The sequence below is a fragment of the Thalia democratica genome, chromosome 5 (genome assembly GCF_965202585.1).
Source record: "Thalia democratica chromosome 5, ktThaDemo2.hap1.1, whole genome shotgun sequence".
Classification (NCBI taxonomy): Eukaryota; Metazoa; Chordata; class Thaliacea; order Salpida; family Salpidae; genus Thalia; species Thalia democratica.
The window spans coordinates 24,022,920-24,042,311 of NC_139169.1; the positions used below are offsets into that span (position 1 = coordinate 24,022,920).

General features: G+C 27.1%; 1 protein-coding gene across 1 annotated transcript; it reads left to right on the forward strand.

The window, feature by feature from the left end:
* Positions 1-354: 354 nt before the first annotated feature.
* On the forward strand, positions 355-1,785 carry LOC145836351 (ectoderm-neural cortex protein 1-like). The gene has a single exon (XM_082944161.1). It carries the CDS (start codon positions 355-357, stop codon positions 1,783-1,785), a length of 1,431 nt encoding a protein of 476 aa, XP_082800287.1.
* Positions 1,786-19,392: the final 17,607 nt, after the last annotated feature.

The window sequence follows — 19,392 nt, forward strand, 5'->3', positions numbered from 1 at the left end:
TGTAATTTTTGCCGATAAAAACAACCAGCAAAAAACCGGTCTTCAGAGGACAGAAAATTTTGGAGATGATCTTTTAATTGAATTCAACAAAACAGAAGATTACGTAGAAGTGAGCAAGCGTTCGGCTGTAAAAAAAATTCAAAGTTTACGGAGGTTTAATGGCTCGATTGAACGAGGTTAACACATGTTTAGTGTATTATATATTTTTTCTTATCTTAAGTCAATACATAGCTATGTAGAAACTTTTCAGATAAATTAATATACTGTTGCAGTTAAGTGTTTTCAAACACGACAGGAAATTTTATGTTTAATATTTATCCGAACGCTTGTTTCGTTTAGTTGTTACAGATTTTCATGACAAAGAACAAAAACACACAAGTGTACTTACTTAAAATCAATTTTCCAGGTTCACTTGCAGCAGCAGACGACGATGACCTGGTTGCGGCGACAAAGTTAAGCAAAATTTCTTTGAACAAAAGTTTGGCGAGTAAAACTGACAGAAGTTATTCTACTAAGAAGCTTAAAATTTGCAACGCCTTGACCTTTCACCAGCTTGCATCGCTTTTCAATTTATCAGGCCTTTTGAAAGCGACACAGAGTTATGTAGAGCGCTGTTTCGCGATCATAGCCGAAACCGAAAGCCTTTTGGAGCTGGATTTCGCCCTTGTCCTGAAAATACTGGCCAGCTCGGAACTTTACGTCACAACCGAGCGCGAAGTGTTGGAAGCGGCAACAAAATGGCTGAATCACAACATTGCAGAACGCAGCAAGTTCGGTGCAAAGTTGCTGCAGAAAGTTCGACTTTGCTTGCTGTCCGACAAAGACAGCTTGCTGTCCGAATGCGGCTCTCTTTTTGAAAACAGCGAAATGTACGATTTGCTGAATGAAGCTTACAAAAGCTGCAAGCTCAATTGCGAAAGCCGGTATTGCAGCCAAACCTCGTTCGGCGTGCTCGTGTGCGGGGGGTGGTATTGGCACTACGGACGCAGCCCAATAGAAAATGTAAAACAGTACAGCGTGCCCGGCTTGAACCTGGTCCGAGCCCTGCCGCCTATGAACAACGAACAAATGCTCGAAGCGACGGGTATCTGCTTGAAAGGCGACTTGTACGTGTTTGCGGGAATCCTTGTCAGAAGAAAGGCGAAGGTCGTCGTCGAAAAGTACTCCTGGGCCACCCAGCGTTGGACTCGGGTGGCCGTCATGGGCAAGTATCGGCGACAGTTTTGCGTGTGCGCGTACGGTGACAAAATTATCCTCGTCGGAGGTAGCGACGGCAACTCGATCGCCTCCTGCCTGAAATTGGACACCAGGAGCGGCAGGTTCACGAAAGCAGGGGAGATGAGGGTTGAAAGATACGACGCGGCGTGCGCCGTCTTCCAAGAAAAAGTGGTGGCGTGCGGGGGGAGGTGCGACTACTTTGAGCTGTCCTCCGCCGAGAGTTATGACGTCACGACGGAAAAATGGAGAGATTTGCCCCACATGACTAGACAGCAAAGTAACCACGGTCTGGTGGCGGTGCGGAGCAGGCTTTTTGCCGTCGGCCTCGGCTGCGACGTTTACAACGGGGCCGAGGGAGGAGGGGCGTGGAGGGAAATGATCGCCGCGCCTCGTTTATTCTGCGGGGCGCTGTCGTTGGGGAGTAAAATTTTCCTCTTTGAAAAGAAAATCGGCAGACGGGTGTTCAGTTACGACGTTGACGCGGATAAATGGACCGAAGAAGATAAAAGCGAAGAGTTTAACTCAAAAATAAGATATTTTTCTTGCGCAAAGCTGCCATTTTATTGACGATGATCGGGAAATTTGGGTTACGACAATTCAAATTCGGACAGTTCAAACTCTGATGATTAAAATTCTAAAAAAATTGAAAGGGCTACAACTAATAAATTAATGAATATTTTTCAAACATATGTAGGTCCTATAAATATGTCCAAGTCAATATTTTTCTTTTTGCAAAACATCAATGTTTTAAGGTATGACTTGAATAAAGTCCAAACACAGTTATTTTTAGTAATTTCAAAATATATTAAAAATTTTTAACTATTTTTCCTAAAAGAAAAACTGGCTTTAGATTTTTATAAGATCTATATATTTCTTTTTTCTTTAAACTCATATTACATTTTAATATATAGTATTTTAAATGTTTTTATAACAATTTGAATTGTCCGAATTTAAATTTTCATGTACCCGGGAAATTTTGAACCGGTTACTTTAGAATTTTTTTGATACGATCAAGGCGTTTTGAAACTTGAAAAATATTTTTTACTAGCTAACGGAGTAAATTTAAATACGTGATTATTTTATATTTTGTAAAAATTTTAAAATATTTGAAGTGAACAATGTAAGTATACTAAAGAAAACAGCAAGTAAGCAAGTATATAAAAATAGTTAGAAAAAATAAACTTTTTTTATAAACTAACGTTATTGTATTTGTAAGTAAGTTTTAACTTTTTAAACAATCCTTTCATTGTTATTTACTTATTTCTTAAAATCTCTAGACCAGTTTTAGTCTAAAATACCAGTTTGCAAAATTTCGCGCATAAATGCAAATTACTGATTTTATTTTCTTAATTCTTAATGTCAAACCAAGGAATGATGTATTGTACATGTAACAATATATTGTCTAGTTTGTATAAATTTTCGCATGAAGTCGTTGTTGTTATTGTGTACATGTATCCTTATATGCTGTTAGAACAATCTTTAGTTCAGTCGGTTGCTTAAATTAAAACTGTTGTACCAAATTTCTTCTTGAAACTGAAAAATAACATGCTTAACTAATTGTATAGCCAATTAAAAAACTGTCTAATGTTAAAACTTAGTTGTTAAACTATTAGATTAAATTTACTAATTCATAAACAAAAACTTCTTTTTTTTTAAATTCCAATATGTCAAAGATTAGTCTTTCGAAATCTTACTGGTTTTTATGGTCTTGAAATTTCAAATGAATAGTTTTCTTTTCTTTGTACTACTATAAAGTATTCCGTATTATTTATGGAGCAATAGTTTTGGTTTAAGAATATAAAACAAATTTTAAAAATTTGTAAAGTAGATATATATACCTACCTTACCTAAATGTAAAGATTTTTGAACTCTGACTGAGCATTACTTAATTATTAACTAAAATTTAATTGCCATGAACCTGCTTACGAGAACGATTTTTTCAATTTACTTTGGTGTTTTCTTCTTAATATGTTTACAAAGTACATGAATAAAATTCAATTGTAGTTAGTTTGAGAATTTTTATTTTTAAACCTTTTATCGTCACGATGCTGTTCGCCCAATAAAAAGTATTTAACCAATACTTTTTGGTATTTGTAATTAACCAAATGTATTTTATTAAAAAGTATTTACAACAAGTATCAGTGACAGCAACTATTAAATGTTGTAGAGAAGACCGCTTTGCTAAATGATTTTTCAAAAAGATTAAATTTATTTATACCAGAGGTGTAGCATTTGGGTCGGTGACCCACCTGAAGTAATAAAGTATTCATTAAAGTATAACACGAATGTTAAAACCGTTATAATTTAAATAAACTTGTCTTTACAAAGAAGCAATTTATTATCTATATACGTTATATAAATATCAAGTTAAAGGTTTTCGTTTAACTTTAAAATTTCCCTTTTAAAAAGTTGGTAGGTGTCAGAAATGCACAAAGGTACATTTCTTCACGAAGGATCACTTTTGCACATAGTCACTTTTTCAGGTGTAGTCTCTTTTACACGAAGGGTCACTTTTTGCACTAATTGACACTTCTACATGTGTTTTAATTTTATTTTTTTCTTATATTTTACTATCACTGTTACCCCTCACCCTTACCCTTAGTTGGTATTTTTTCTATTATATAATTAAGTTTTCTCCTTTTTTACTATCACTTTTAAACCTTTTTTTTGGTGGGCGAGCAGTTCCTTATCCTTGCAAAAGTTATACTTCGAGCAAAATTTATTTTCCGTGCAAAAAATTATTCGTGTAAAAGTGACCCTCATGAAAAATCGACCCGTTGCGCAAAAGTAACAGCGTGCATCAGCAGCAACTCGTCTAAAAGTCGCTCGTCAAAATGATCTTCGTGCAAAAATGACTTCTTGTGCAAATTTACCCGTCGTACAAAAATGGCATCTTCCAGCTGATAAAAAAAATTGTTCTAACCAGCCCGTCAAGCACAAATTTATGATCCGTAAGTTTCTTTTCATAACATCAATCAACTTATGATAAAAAGAAATTAAAACTGGAAAATTTGCTCAAACGATCTAGTATTGACCTTCCAGTCATAGAGATAGCCACTAACTTTTTAAAACACTATAAGTTATTGAAAAAATTATAAATAAACATATTTAAACTTTAAGAACATGTGCTTTTTAAGTAATTAGGATGCAAGAAAAAAACTTACGAAAACAAAAGAAAATATTAAGTTTAACTTAAAATACCTTCGCATAAAAAACTTTTGGTAAAACATTATTTTTCCTGAAATCTTAAGCTTATGCTTTTTTAATTGTTCTAAATTGCCAAAATACTTAAAGCTTTTAAGGTTAAGGTTAATGTCCAAAGAAAAAATAGTTTATACTAAAAGTGTTTTGTAACAAGGTCTGAATTTTTTAAGCCCTGACTTATTGGTTTCAGTCCTTTTTTTGGCCTGCTTATATCTGCCTCTCTCGTACTTTATAATCACAATATACAAAACCAAATCCATTGGATTCAGGTTTTTTGGGCGCTTTGGTGTCAGTAGTTACTGTTTCATTTCTACCTTTTATTTTTTGTATTACATTTTTTGTATTACATTTTTTGTATTGGTTTGCTATGTCTCTAGTCATTAATGATAATCGTTATGTGTTTTTTTTAAGTTAGAGTAAATTTTAAATCAATTTATAAGTAAATTTCCAAAGTATGAATATATATCAAGTCTAGTTAAAGTTTATTAATATTGAATAATATTTGATATATTAGTAGTTTTAGGTTCAACTGTTACAAGAAACAGTATGAAAAGGTAAAAAAATGTTATACATCTTCTTTGATAATTATCTTATAAGAAAGAAACAAATAAAAATGTATGCTACAAGTTTATTATATTTTGTATTTTATCAGTAAATCTTGTTTATAATTTGGCTAGTCATTTTAATTATGAAGCACTAATATCAATACTTAGTAGGTATTACTACACAAAAGAAATATTAAACTGTTATATTAAAAAGTTTACACTAAATACTTATAGCCTAAATTTTAAAGATATATAATTATAATTTCTGAATTTTAGACTACGTCAATGTCATTAGAGCCCAATTACTATATAACTAGGAACTTTCCTTAAATAAAAGATAGTTTTCAATAACCTCCTAAAACACACAAAAAAATATCCCCATTGAAACTTATTGATAATTTTTTATATAGTTTATTTTAAATAAAAAATCCCATAGTTCTATTAGATAAATTTTAAAATAGCCTTGGTCTTTAAGTAATTTAGTACATTTAAAAAGTTACATTAAACTGACTGTTTATTTTTGAAAAAAAAAACATACTTAAACATTTAGTTAATCCACTAAATTTATTTTTTAGTATTTTTTCAGATGATTTTCAAAAGTAAACATTTAAATTTTATTTTTGTTGAAATTTAATTTTATATTGAATTTCTATTAATTTTTTTTTGCACATTTGTTAAGTGCTTTTCAATATCAGACGACCATTTTTGCGCTACTATTTTTTGTAGACAAGGACTTTTGATCAAACTCTCTTTGTTAAAGATAAAACATTCCATTTATAATGTTGTTTTTTATTTGCGAACCGTCAGGCAATCACTCTCTTTTGGGTTCAACTTGTTGTTGGCGAGTAAGGCACGATGCTCTTAATTCTTCTGAATTCTCATCAGAGTCAGCAGTTTTTATCGTATCTTGTGAGCATATGAAAACAATCTCAAGAGATAGCAACTGTCTTGACTATTGCAGTTTGTACAACTGCGTTACAAAACTCGCGCAGAAAAGGCTTGAAGTTCAGAAAATTAGTTAGAAAATTGTTAGTCTTCATTCACACTTATTTTAGTGTGTTATAAAAACATCTTTAGTACCTAAAACTTAACCATTTTGAATTTCGGATTGCAACAGTTTCAGGTTATTTTGTTAACGTATATTTACTCTAAAACTATTATTTTGTTAGAAATGTTTTAACTTAAAAAACAAAAAGGCTTTTTTTTATTTAATTGTATTGAAGGTAAGTATTCATTTTGTATAAAGCTATCAAAAGTATTTTACACATTATAAAGTCAGTACCTAAACTTAGTAAAATATAATTTTATTAATTAAAAAAACCAATTTAAAAAGTTACATATAGCTGAATTTTTTTACTGAATGTAATATTTTAACAATTTCAGTTAACATTTTTTAAGGTTATTATACTATCGTAGTTTTGTATTGGTTTGTTCAACAAATTCATTTGATAAAGTCAAGCAAAAATTAATATGCAGCATTAGTTAGTCTACCAAAAGCTTATGATAGTTTAGATCAGGTACACGGCCATGTATTAAGTTGTCACTTGAAACTTCAACGATCAATAAATGAACCAATGACAACAAAAAGAAAAGTTCTAATTTTGTGTTTTCAAGTGCAACTGCGTAAGGACCTATATTTGACAAGCATCTAAAAACAAAAATAAAATTTAAAATAAAAAGAACATGTGCAAAAATATATTTTTTCAAAGTTCAGTGATAAAAAACTAAAAAAAGCGTAGCAGTAAGAGATGTGATGTTAAACTTTTAGTAAACACTTCCAAATATGGTTATAACTTTGAAATCTCTAATTATAGTGTTATGAGACAATGATCAAAAATTTTAGAATTGAATAGATTTAAAGCAAGTTTAATACCTTTAAATAAATATAAATTTTGTAAAAAAAAAAACATTTACCTTATAGACATAACTAGTTATAACCTTTCTGTTTTAATTTGAAATTTACTTTTGTTGATTATACCTGTAATCAATTGATTAAATTTTGTAATTTTTAAAAATATACATTTTGTTTTGTATTTAATCAAATCAAATGTATTTTTTCTCATATAAACTGATGCAGAAAAGTTAGAAAGTTATATATTTAGTGAGAGAAAAATCGTTTGAATTTCTAAAATAAATTCTAAACAAACAAAGATAGCAGGCAGTTCTATAAGAAAAACTTTTTACATTGTAAGTTAATTGTTTAACTGAGTATAAAGGAGAAGACAAAAGTATTTTAAACACTTTTGTTTTTGGTATATAACAAAAAGAATTGGTGTTTATTAAGTTTGTGTTATCTAAACGACTGCGACTAAAAATAACAAGCATTAATAAAAAAATAAATATTAAATTTATTAAACAATAGTTGTAATTTATTTACTTTTTTGACAATGCTTTACGGTGAATAAACTGTCTACGGCATTTCAAATGCTTTTAAAAGTCTTAAACTTTCTTAAACTTCAAAAAAATTCAAAATTTTTTTACTTAAGCCAGTGTTCAGTACCCTTTTTAAGAAACCATCGAAAAGTTTGTGCAAATAAGAATTAAAACAATCATTTATTAACTATATAACTATAAATGCTCTGTATTTAGTTTATATTCAAATAAAGTTATGTTAAAGCTTAAACTTAAGGTTTAAAATTTTATAACCTTAAACTAAGTAATGAAAAGTAGATTTTCTAGGTGTGATTTAAGTTTTGATTGAAAAAAAATTTAAGTATTTTCACTGTTTCAATATTTCACGTTCCTGAAATATTTAAATAAAAAGGTACAACCATTTTTTTTTAAATCATGGTGGTTTTTAAGTTTAAAAAAAATTTCATGTTTTACTAATAGAAAAAAAAATAAAAATATTTTTATAAAATTTTTAGGCCAAAATCACTTTAAATCTTATAGACTATTTTGTAGATTTAGAACAGGTTTTTAAATCCGCATTTGATGTTATAGTTAAAAATAATATAAGTTCAAAATAAAATTTTAACAAACTTACATAACTGCAATGGTTAAAAGCAAATAGTAAAACGTCTTTAAAAAAGAAGATTATACAAGTAAAGTTCAGTATTATAAATTTTTTAAGTGAAGTCATGTTGGAAAGAAGTCATGTTGGAATCACTATAACAACACTGATATACAGTCTGTAGTTTTGTAATAAGTAAATTAAAGTAGTTATTAAACACTTTTATTTTATAAACAATACATTATATGACAATTTTATGTAACTAAATTATTGATTAGGTTGAACACTAAAATCTTTCAAAAGTTAAATTCATGTTTAAGTATAATTGTATTTATAAAGTACTTTTTTATTTTTCTAATTAATAACCTATAAATATTTCATTGAAATTATTTCTAAAATTATTATTCATTAGACACTGCATATTTATTTTCTATTTATTTAGTTTTTAGTTCACATTTAGATTTTATTATCTTATAACATTGTATATTAGTTTCATATTTTTGATCACTAATTTAAACTTGTGTTGTTAAATGTTTTTTCAACTGAAATTATTAAACTGAATGTAATTTCATATTAAAAATAAGTTTGAATAAAAAAAATTAAAACTCTATTAGATTAATTTTTTTGTAGAAGGTAGTTTTTCTACCTATATTATTGATGCTGTAGTTATAGTTTTTATATCAAAACAGCTCTGTATTATTAAAGTACTAAGTTATTTGGAGATATAATATCACTTTGATCATGCAAAGAAGGTTAGTTGTTTAGAATAACGTATGCCATATTTTACAATAGTTTTTAAAATACTCTGTAGATTTAAAAAGCTTTATAACGAGAAGTATCCATCAGATTTTTTTTTGTTTTGCTAGCAATAGTCATATATTTTAATTAATTTACAATTGAAGTTTTTAATTTTCAACATAAAGATTAACCATTTTTAAGAAAGCTTCAAAGAAAGTATTTTAAAAACTCATCAATTTTAATAGATTGATATTTTTGAGTTTTTAGCTTGAGGCTTTCTTAAGGAACCTATTGAAGTCTAGGCTTTGCTATTTATTGTTAAGTTGTAACTTTATACTTTTTAATCAAACAATGTACAGTTTTTGATTTCTCTAAATATGTACAATTTCAAATTTAATTGGAGTCCAATAAATCAATCCAATAAACAATCCTAGTTTTAACTAATTTGTTTTTGGCAACCCCATATTAAACTTTTCTGTGTAAAATAAATATAAAAAACGTTTATTTAATACCATCTAGGACAAAATTTATACCGGATGACGTCATTAAAACTACGAATATAGTTGGTGAGGAGGAGGTTGTCCAAGGTGTTCAAATGACGCATGCGGAACTCCAGCGGGATCGAGCACCACAACAAGAAGCGGGTGGAACGTCCTTTTTCGTAACAGATCAGGTTAACAACGTATCTAGATCTTTCAAAAATAAACACGATAATGAACTTAAACAAAAACTTATAGATTTTATTAATAAAAAATTTTCAAAAGATGATTGGCATGACTTTTTGAATGTTTATAACATTATCGAAAAACAAGTATACAGTCTAGTTGATGAAAAATACAAAAGTTTCGACCGTTACGCTAAGCAAATTTTTATTGATCAATTAAACGACGATGCAAAACACCATTTAGCTAATAACTTATTTAAGGTTAAATTTAAACACAAGCGGGGAGATTCTTTTTTAATTAACTGGGAATTCAATGTAAAAAGGTTAGACTGCGCGGGGGTAATCTTACATCGCGTCAAGAAGGGTAAGGGCGAATTGTTATTTGTTTATTATAGAGATAAAAATAATAAAATTAGAATCAATTTCCCTATGGGAAAAATAGATTATAACGATAATAACAATCTAAAAAGAACTGCGGTAAGGGAACTTTTCGAGGAAACTAATTACGCTTGGCCTGAAGGAGTTAGATTAGAATTGTACCAAGATACTAGTTATTGCTTTACGGTAGATCAAAAAAACTTTAAAAAAAATCACAAATTCTATTTTTTCAAAAACTTCGAGCACGAAATTGACCATGAATTTAAGAAAGACAATGAAATTGAGGGTAGTTTATGGTTACAAGTTGATAAACTTAAAAAGTATTTTGCAAAGTCTGATGAAAAATATGATAACACATCAGGTCGTATCAATTTTATCAATGGAAGTGTTACAGTTAGGTCCTCTAGTTTAAAAAACATTAAAAATTTAAAAACTACTTTTTCTCAAGTATATTTTTCATACTCTGTTGAGAATTTTTTTTTGAGAGGTTCAGCGCTTAGAGATTGTATTTTTGATCCAAATTGCGATACAGGGCATGTTTCGCGTGACAACAGTGAATAAATTTAAGTTTCCTTCAGTTTCGCTTCTTCAGCTTAAGTTTTAGATTCAGATTCAGTTTATTTTATAAATTAATTGTGTTACTCATTTTGCAATTTTAGTTTAATCTTTTAGTTTTTGTAATCTTGTTACGTTTTCTTTTATATTTTTCGTTATATATTTGTGGTTTCATAAATTTAAATTCTAAAATTCTAATTCATTTATAATTTCAAAACTTAAATACAAAGAAGTTAAATTATTTTTTTCTTGATATGATTAGATTTAAGTTGGTTAAGACGTTTCGTAGCATAATGAGTTGTAAAACCACTTAAAATGACAAAATTGCATAAATGATATATAGAAAAATATAAAAAGTTACTGTTATATTAACGATCTAATTTAATAAAAAAAATTACTTCTTACAATTTAAATTCTTTAGGTTACATATTTTTAATCTAAGATTAAAGGGCATAAAAATACTACATAACTAAATTTAAGATAATAAATGAACTAATTACGTATACTATACTGCCGGGTAATGTTGTTACTACCTGTAATCTAGCTATAGGAGGCTTAGTATGGTGGATGATATTGGTGCTTTAGTAGATGATCGACTAAGACATATCAAACCCATTATAATAAAACAACATTAAAAAACTAAAAAAGCAAATGATATTAATAAAAAGAAAAAAAAGCAATATAAAAGAAAATAACAAACAAAAAGCAATAAAAACAAAGCAAAAATAAAAAAGAAAAAAAAAACGCAAACAAAAAAAAAATAAAAAAAGCAAAAAATAAAAGCAAAAAAAAAAAAACTGAAAACAAACGTAAACAAAAAAAAAAAAAAGAGAATAGAAAAATACAAAAGTAATAGAAAAAAATGTTGTTTTAACGTTAATATAAAAAGTACGTTATTTGTTTATTTATTGTAATATTTAACCATAATTTTTATGCCCTAAATACCGTATAGCTTGAAGCCTTTTGAATGCTCAAGCTAATTAACTGCAAATGCAACCTAAAGAATTTAATTTGTATGTAAATAATTTATAAAGTCTAACTGTACGTTTAAAAATATATTGCAAGTTATTCACCTTTTCTGAATTTGTCATTTTCTTGTGATTTGAATTTTCACTAAGCGCCGAAACGTAGTGACCTCCTATGAGACAATTAAAAAAAAATTTGATGTAATTTTCCATACGATTTGCCAAATCGTTATTTTTTTCAGATTTTTAAAAAAATAATTCTTTAAAAGACAATGTGGCCTATATGACCGGGGAAACCCGGTGAACCCCCGCCACACGAAACAAAAAGGGGGTAACCCGCACCACGGCGCTGGCTTCACCGTAGCGGTGCGGTCCAGTAGCTGTTTTGTGGTGCGATTGCCTGACGGATGAGAAAAATTGAAACAATTTGATTTGCCTGTTGCAATCAAAGTTCAACGTCAGGAAATTGCACCTCAAAACAGTGAAGCTAACAGCGCCATCTTTTTTAATTTTAGACAAAGTTAATTGTTGATGTTTGTGTCATATAATGTTCATCTAAGATATTGATAGAAACGCTTTTATAAACGATTTATGATAATTTTGTGAACTATTGAAAAATACTTTTTTTTTTTGTCTAGTAGGTAACATTGATTCTAAAGTTTTTGAATTGCTTATATTTATGTTAATATAGTTTTTATGCAACAACTAGCAATATATATGTACCACTTTTAATTTGTTAAACTTCATTTCATGTTTAATAAAAACTTAATAAAAAAGTTTAATCTTTAAAAGCTGAAGTTTAATCATTTTTTACACATTGATCAGGGTTTCAAGTTTTTTCAGGCTGCTTTTAAGGTTTAAAAAAAGATTTGAATTTTTTTAACAAGGAGAAAATGTAATTTGTATATACATGTCAAAACAAACTTCTTGTTAGTATAATTACATTTATTGGTTAAAAAAATATTTTAAACACATCTATGTATTTGCTATTTAGAATTCCCATAAATTTTTTGAACAGCTAACTTTATTCACAGCAAAACTTCAAAGTAGATATAAAAAGAGTTTTGAAAAAGAACAATAAGAAAATAGTGGGCAAACTCTAAAAATTTAAAAAGAAAATAGAAACACTAACAGGTGAGAAATTTTGTGTTTTATTAATTTTAGATAATATAAGTCGGTGTAATTTGTGTCGATAATCTATGTTATTCTTACAGATGCCTTTATTAATGATGTGTAATATTTGTCTAAAATATTTCAACAAGTTATCGTTTTTTTCTATTAGATAATAATAGATCAAAAGTTTTTTAATTGATAATAATTATGTAAAAGCATAGTTTTTTCAATTTTTATACAACTTTATACAAATTATATATATATGCTACTTTTAGTTTTTTAACTCATTTTAGTGTTAAAAAACAACCAAAATAAGAAGTTTGATAATATTTAAAAGCTGAAGCTAAAGTAAAATATAAATTATATAGCACTTTTAAATGTTCTATTTATAATAAATTAGGTATACTATCAAAATCCACCCGCGTTCAAAATCCACCCAATTTTTAATTTTATTTCCTGTATTTATTATTTTATTTTATATACTTTTTGCTTTTTTTCATCAATTTTTTTATTTGTTTTTGACTATCACTGTTACCCCTAACCCTTACTTTCGATTGCTAAGCGGTTCCCGAATTTGACTGGGTGGATTTTGATCGCGGGTGGATTTTGCATGTGTTCCATAAATTTGTACTATTATTACGTCATAAGAGCCGGAGATAGCTTTTTAAACACAATTAAGTATACCCCATCGTGAGCATGAGTAGCTCAGTCGGTAGAGCGTTGGACCTTTAATTTAACGATCAGGGGTTCAAGTCCCGTGCTAGACTTTATATACTTTAAAACAGCCTAATAATTTAGAAAAGAAGATAAAATATAGTTAAAATACATCATAAAATAAGTTTCTTGATTTATAAACACCTTTATGGGTTTAAAAAACACTTGTTTTAAAAAATGATGTGCATATAAAATACATTAAAAATACTGTATGTTTACTTACCCTTTTGTTATCATTCACATCACTAGTTTTTATTTATATGACAAACAATTTTTTCCGAAATTGCTTATAACTGTTTCAGTTCTTATTTCATCAATTGTCAAAGCTAAAACATATTTAAGTTTATTGAGTGAACAAATTTTTCATGATATATGTTATGACATTTAAAACAAAAGTTATCAAGTTAGTCAATTTTTAAAAAATGTGAATGAACAAGTGTTTTAAGTTATAAATTTTTAATTATTTTCTCTATAATTGCAACAATATGAAAAATCGACAAAAAAAAATCACATTTTTGATATGTTTACGGATTAAGTACATACCTTTTAACAAATAGCTTTGTACCGCGTGAGCGGTAATTGTCTCTTTTTTTGAAAAAAACTTTTGGTAAAACATTATTTTTCCTGAAATCTTAAGCTTATGCTTTAAGCTTAATGATAATGATAAATATACTTAATATTAACAATAATGATAATTTTTACTTGCAATTATTTGAACATTCTGTTGAGTTAAAAGCAATACTAGATTCTATTCCAGTTATTAGGTCAAAAATGAACATTAATTATAAACTACATCACTTATAAACATCACTGAATGAGTTTAATTCAATTTAGATAACATTGTCACCTTTACTTTCTCTAAATTTAACTTTTTATGATTTATTGTAGCTATTAGTACAAAAGCAAGAACTATAACATATTTACCTTGTTACTGCCCTAAGTGAGCAGTTAGAGACCTTCCTGGGTTGAGGTCCAGTTGTTGTGTGCTTACAGATGATTCATGTGCATCATTGCTCAAAATTTCCTCAAGACCCTTGCACATTCTAAAGTTGTAAAAACCTGTCAACACATATAAAATGTAGAAAAAATAACAAGTTATAATCAACACTTGTAACCTTAAAACTTTAATTTGTAAATTACTTATATAAACATAAAAGGTGTTAAAGCAATAAAAGAGACAAACAATTTTTTTTTTTTTTAATACTACGGCTTATCTATGACAGGCTTTTGAAGCATTGAAGCCAATCTAATCTGAGTGACTTAAAACTTATCAATTAGCCTTATGTTAAATTAAAAACAATAAATAGTGAAAAAATTATGTTAGTCAAGTAGTAATATTTAATTACTCAAGAAAAATAAAGACTTGTTATACTGAAGTACACAAAAAAATACCAAATGTATTAACATGGTATTAATACCAGTCTGGATATTTCTTAAAATATTTCCAATGCACCACATAATTTAAATTTCCAAAACATAATGATTATTTATACAAATTATATTATACTTGTGAAAAAAAAACTTTAATACTTGAAAATTTAAATACATAATATAGTTTACATAAACCAATAATAATGGGGACTTTATTATTTTACACTATCTTATTAAAACAAAAAGTTTTTTCACTCTTTAAAAGACTTTTTATTAGAACTTTTAACAAATAAAAACTAGCTCTGAGAACTAAAAAAAAGCCAACTCATGCAATAATTAGTAGAATACTTACCAAGTCAGAGCTAGTCTCAAAAGGAAACAATTAAAATATAATATGATGAGAAAAAATAAAAAACAAAGTACATTCCAACCATTATTAATGGATGATTGTTTAAATATGGTGACAAATATTTGGAAGGATATTTACAGAAAAACATATGATGTACTTTTCTATTATAAAACTGATATGAACTAGCAAACTATATTAAATTTACTGCATTTCATTAGGCTTGTCACTTTTTTCAATTCTATTTTTGCACTTTAAAATTTGCCGCAATGGAACTCTATTTCAAAATAAATTTTTATTTACCATCTGACTTTTAAGTCAAAAAGTTATTTATTATACCCAATCAAACTTTGCACACAAATAGTTTAGTTATATGATAGTAAATAATACTTAATTTTTCTTTAAAACTTTGTAGGAATTATTTATATTGTCATGATATTTAGAACAGCACAACCAAACTAAAAACAAGATTATATTAAGGAACATATGTGTTGTATAGGAGCTTTTGATATATTAAATTGCAATAAAAACAAAATTTACCTTTATTATAGCTGCTAGGATTGAACCACTTCACACTTTTTAGGTGGGCAAACATCTGCAATACAATATAGTACAACTTGATGAATAGCATAAATTATAATTCAATTACATTTAGCTAAACTTTACATTATGTTTTGCTACCAATTTAAATAAAATAGTCATGTAGACCAACAATTTAGTTTGGAAACTAGGGTCAAATATTGGTTGTTTAATCAGGCTATTTAGTATTAGGTTGAAGGTTAATTCACCAGTACAAGGATTTATTTATCTTTTACTGATTTAGATATGTTCTTGGGGTTGTTTAAACAGTGTTGTTTATTCAACCCTGTACACTTCAAATACCTATATATAGAATTGTTCCCAATCATAGTTAGAAATGAGTGTCTTTAAATATTACTTTAAATCTAAAAATAACAAAATATACAACTTTTACAAACTTTGGTTAGTAGTAGAAGTGTCCATCTTCTCCAAACTAATGCTGACTTGGAAACTTTTACTTTAAAATTATAGAGTGTGATATAATAACAACATTTATTAGATCATGTTGTTTGTCAAAGGAGAAACTATACAACTATGATATGTATAATTTAAGTTTCTACAATTTGGCTGTTTACCAACCTTAGTGGTTTACCATAATTTTTTTTACTATCAGTGTTTATTATGACCAGGGCCTAAGTCATTATTGGTAAACTATAAAACTATTATTTAAAATTAAAAGAAAAAACTAAAACGCTTAATCAATGTAATAAACAATTTAAAATTTAACGAGAAAAACTAATACGTTTAATCAATGTAAACAAAGTTTTTAACTTAAAGAAAAAACTAACACGTTTAATTAATGTAAACAACAATTTAAAATTTGAAGAAAAATCCTAAGATGTTTAATCAAAGTTAACAACAATTTAAACTTACGTTATTTTTAGAAAAAAATAGTTTATCGGTTAATTGCTTAAAGTTTATTTTAATTTGCATATTTTAGCTTATTTCGTATTTTTATAGTTTATATGTTGTTTTCTAAAATAAGGCTTTAAAGAACTTTATACTTCTTTCTACTTCATTTTAAAAGAAGTCTATAATTTACCACGTTTTTTTAAAGACAAATAAGTCCTTATTTATTGGAATTTATTAAAGTTCAACGCAACAGTTGTGTTGTTTTCTTAAATTGTTTTATAAGTTGTTACGTATGTTTTATTTTTTTAATTGCATTGTAATAATAGTTACAATTATAATTATACAATAATTTATGTGTGTTGTTTAATTACAAAATAGATCATGAGAGTAAAATGGCCAAAAAATAAAAGCCAATCAAACACCAGGGCTAGATTTAACTTTAATACTTAACTGAACTATGTCGCTAAAACTAATAATGCGAAGACTAAAATATTTTTTTGTGTAATCTGAAAATTTCGTTCACCCCTAAATGAGGTTCATGTACCCTAAACGTTTCGTGCACGCGAAAAAAAATTGTGTACACTATCGTGCACCAGTTTATTTTGAAGTAATTTTGTGTGCAAACTGTAATGATTTTTTTTATAATTTACTTTGATTAGCTAATTAGTTATAAAATACATTTAGTAAACTTTATTTAGATAAATAAATTTATTAAATTGTATTTATTGTTTTAAGACTAATTAAAACATAAAAAAAAAACTCACTGGAAAATTGTGTAATTTTTGCCGATAAAAACAACCAGCAAAAAACCGGTCTTCAGAGGACAGAAAATTTTGGAGATGTTTTGGAAATGTATTTCTCCTCATATAAACTGATGCAGAAAAGTTAGAAAGTTATATATTTAGTGAGAGAAAAATCGTTTGAATTTCTAAAATAAATTTTAAATAAACAAAGATAGCAGGCAGTTCTATAAGAAAAACTTTTTACATTGTAAGTTAATTGTTTAACTGAGTATAAAGGAGAAGACAAAAGTATTTTAAACACTTTTGTTTTTGGTATATAACAAAAAGAATTGGTGTTTATTAAGTTTGTGTTATCTAAACGACTGCGACTAAAAATAACAAGCATTAATAAAAAAATAAATATAAAATTTATTAAACAATAGTTGTAATTTATTTACTTTTTTGACAATGCTTTACGGTGAATAAACTGTCTACGGCATTTCAAATGCTTTTAAAAGTCTTAAACTTTCTTAAACTTCAAAAAAATTCAAAATTTTTTTACTTAAGCCAGTGTTCAGTACCCTTTTTAAGAAACCATCGAAAAGTTTGTGCAAATAAAAATTAAAACAATCATTTATTAACTAAATAACTATAAATGCTCTGTATTTAGTTTATATTCAAATAAAGTTATGTTAAAGCTTAAACTTAAGGTTTAAAATTTTATAACCTTAAACTAAGTAATGAAAAGTAGATTTTCTAGGTGTGATTTAAGTTTTGATTGAAAAAAACTTTAAGTATTTTCACTGTTTCAATATTTCACGTTCCTGAAATATTTAAATAAAAAGGTACAACCATTTTTTTTTAAATCATGGTGGTTTTTAAGTTTAAAAAAAATTTCATGTTTTACTAATAGAAAAAAAAAAATATTTTAATAAAATTTTTAGGCCAAAATCACTTTAAATCTTATAGACTATTTTGTAGATTTAGAACAGGTTTTTAAATCCGCATTTGATGTTATAGTTAAAAATAATATAAGTTCAAAATAAAATTTTAACAAACTTACATAACTGCAATGGTTAAAAGCAAATAGTAAAGCGTCTTTAAAAAAGAAGATTATACAAGTAAAGTTCAGTATTATAAACTTTTTAAGTGAAGTCATGTTGGAAAGAAGTCATGTTGGAATCACTATAACAACACTGATATACAGTCTGTAGTTTTGTAATAAGTAAATTAAAGTAGTTATTAAACACTTTTATTTTATAAACAATACATTATATGACAATTTTATGTAACTAAATTATTGATTAGGTTGAACACTAAAATCTTTCAAAAGTTAAATTCATGTTTAAGTATAATTGTATTTATAAAGTACTTTTTTATTTTTCTAAACAATAACCTATAAATATTTCATTGAAATTATTTCTAAAATTATTATTAATTAGACACTGCATATTTATTTTCTATTTATTTAGTTTTTAGTTCACATTTAGATTTTATTATCTTATAACATTGTATATTAGTTTCATATTTTTGATCATTAATTTAAACTTGTGTTGTTAAATGTTTTTTCAACTGAAATTATTAAACTGAATGTAATTTCATATTAAAAATAAGTTTGAATAAAAAAAATTAAAACTCTATTAGATTAATTTTTTTGTAGAAGGTAGTTTTTCTACCTATATTATTGATGCTGTAGTTATAGTTTTTATATCAAAACAGCTCTGTATTATTAAAGTACTAAGTTATTTGGAGATATGATATCACTTTGATCATGCAAAGAAGGTTAGTTGTTTAGAATAACGTATGCCATATTTTACAATAGTTTTTAAAATACTCTGTAGATTTAAAAAGCTTTATAACGAGAAGTATCCATCAGATTTTTTTTTGTTTTGCTAGCAATAGTCATATATTTTAATTAATTTACAATTGAAGTTTTTAATTTTCAACATAAAGATTAACCATTTTTAAGAAAGCTTCAAAGAAAATATTTTAAAAACTCATCAATTTTAATAGATTGATATTTTTGAGTTTTTAGCTTGAGGCTTTCTTAAGGAACCTATTGAAGTCTAGGCTTTGCTATTTATTGTTAAGTTGTAACTTTATACTTTTTAATCAAACAATGTACAGTTTTTGATTTCTCTAAATATGTACAATTTCAAATTTAATTGGAGTCCAATAAATCAATCCAATAAACAATCCTAGTTTTAACTAATTTGTTTTTGGCAACCCCATATTAAACTTTTCTGTGTAAAATAAATATAAAAAACGTTTATTTAATACCATCTAGGACAAAATTTATACCGGATGACGTCATTAAAACTACGAATATAGTTGGTGAGGAGGAGGTTGTCCAAGGTGTTCAAATGACGCATGCGGAACTCCAGCGGGATCGAGCACCACAACAAGAAGCGGGTGGAACGTCCTTTTTCGTAACAGATCAGGTTAACAACGTATCTAGATCTTTCAAAAATAAAC

Bases quoted from the DNA above. Each gene is read 5' to 3' on its own strand.
- LOC145836351 (XM_082944161.1), top strand. From the start codon at position 355: ATGACAAAGAACAAAAACACACAAGTGTACTTACTTAAAATCAATTTT.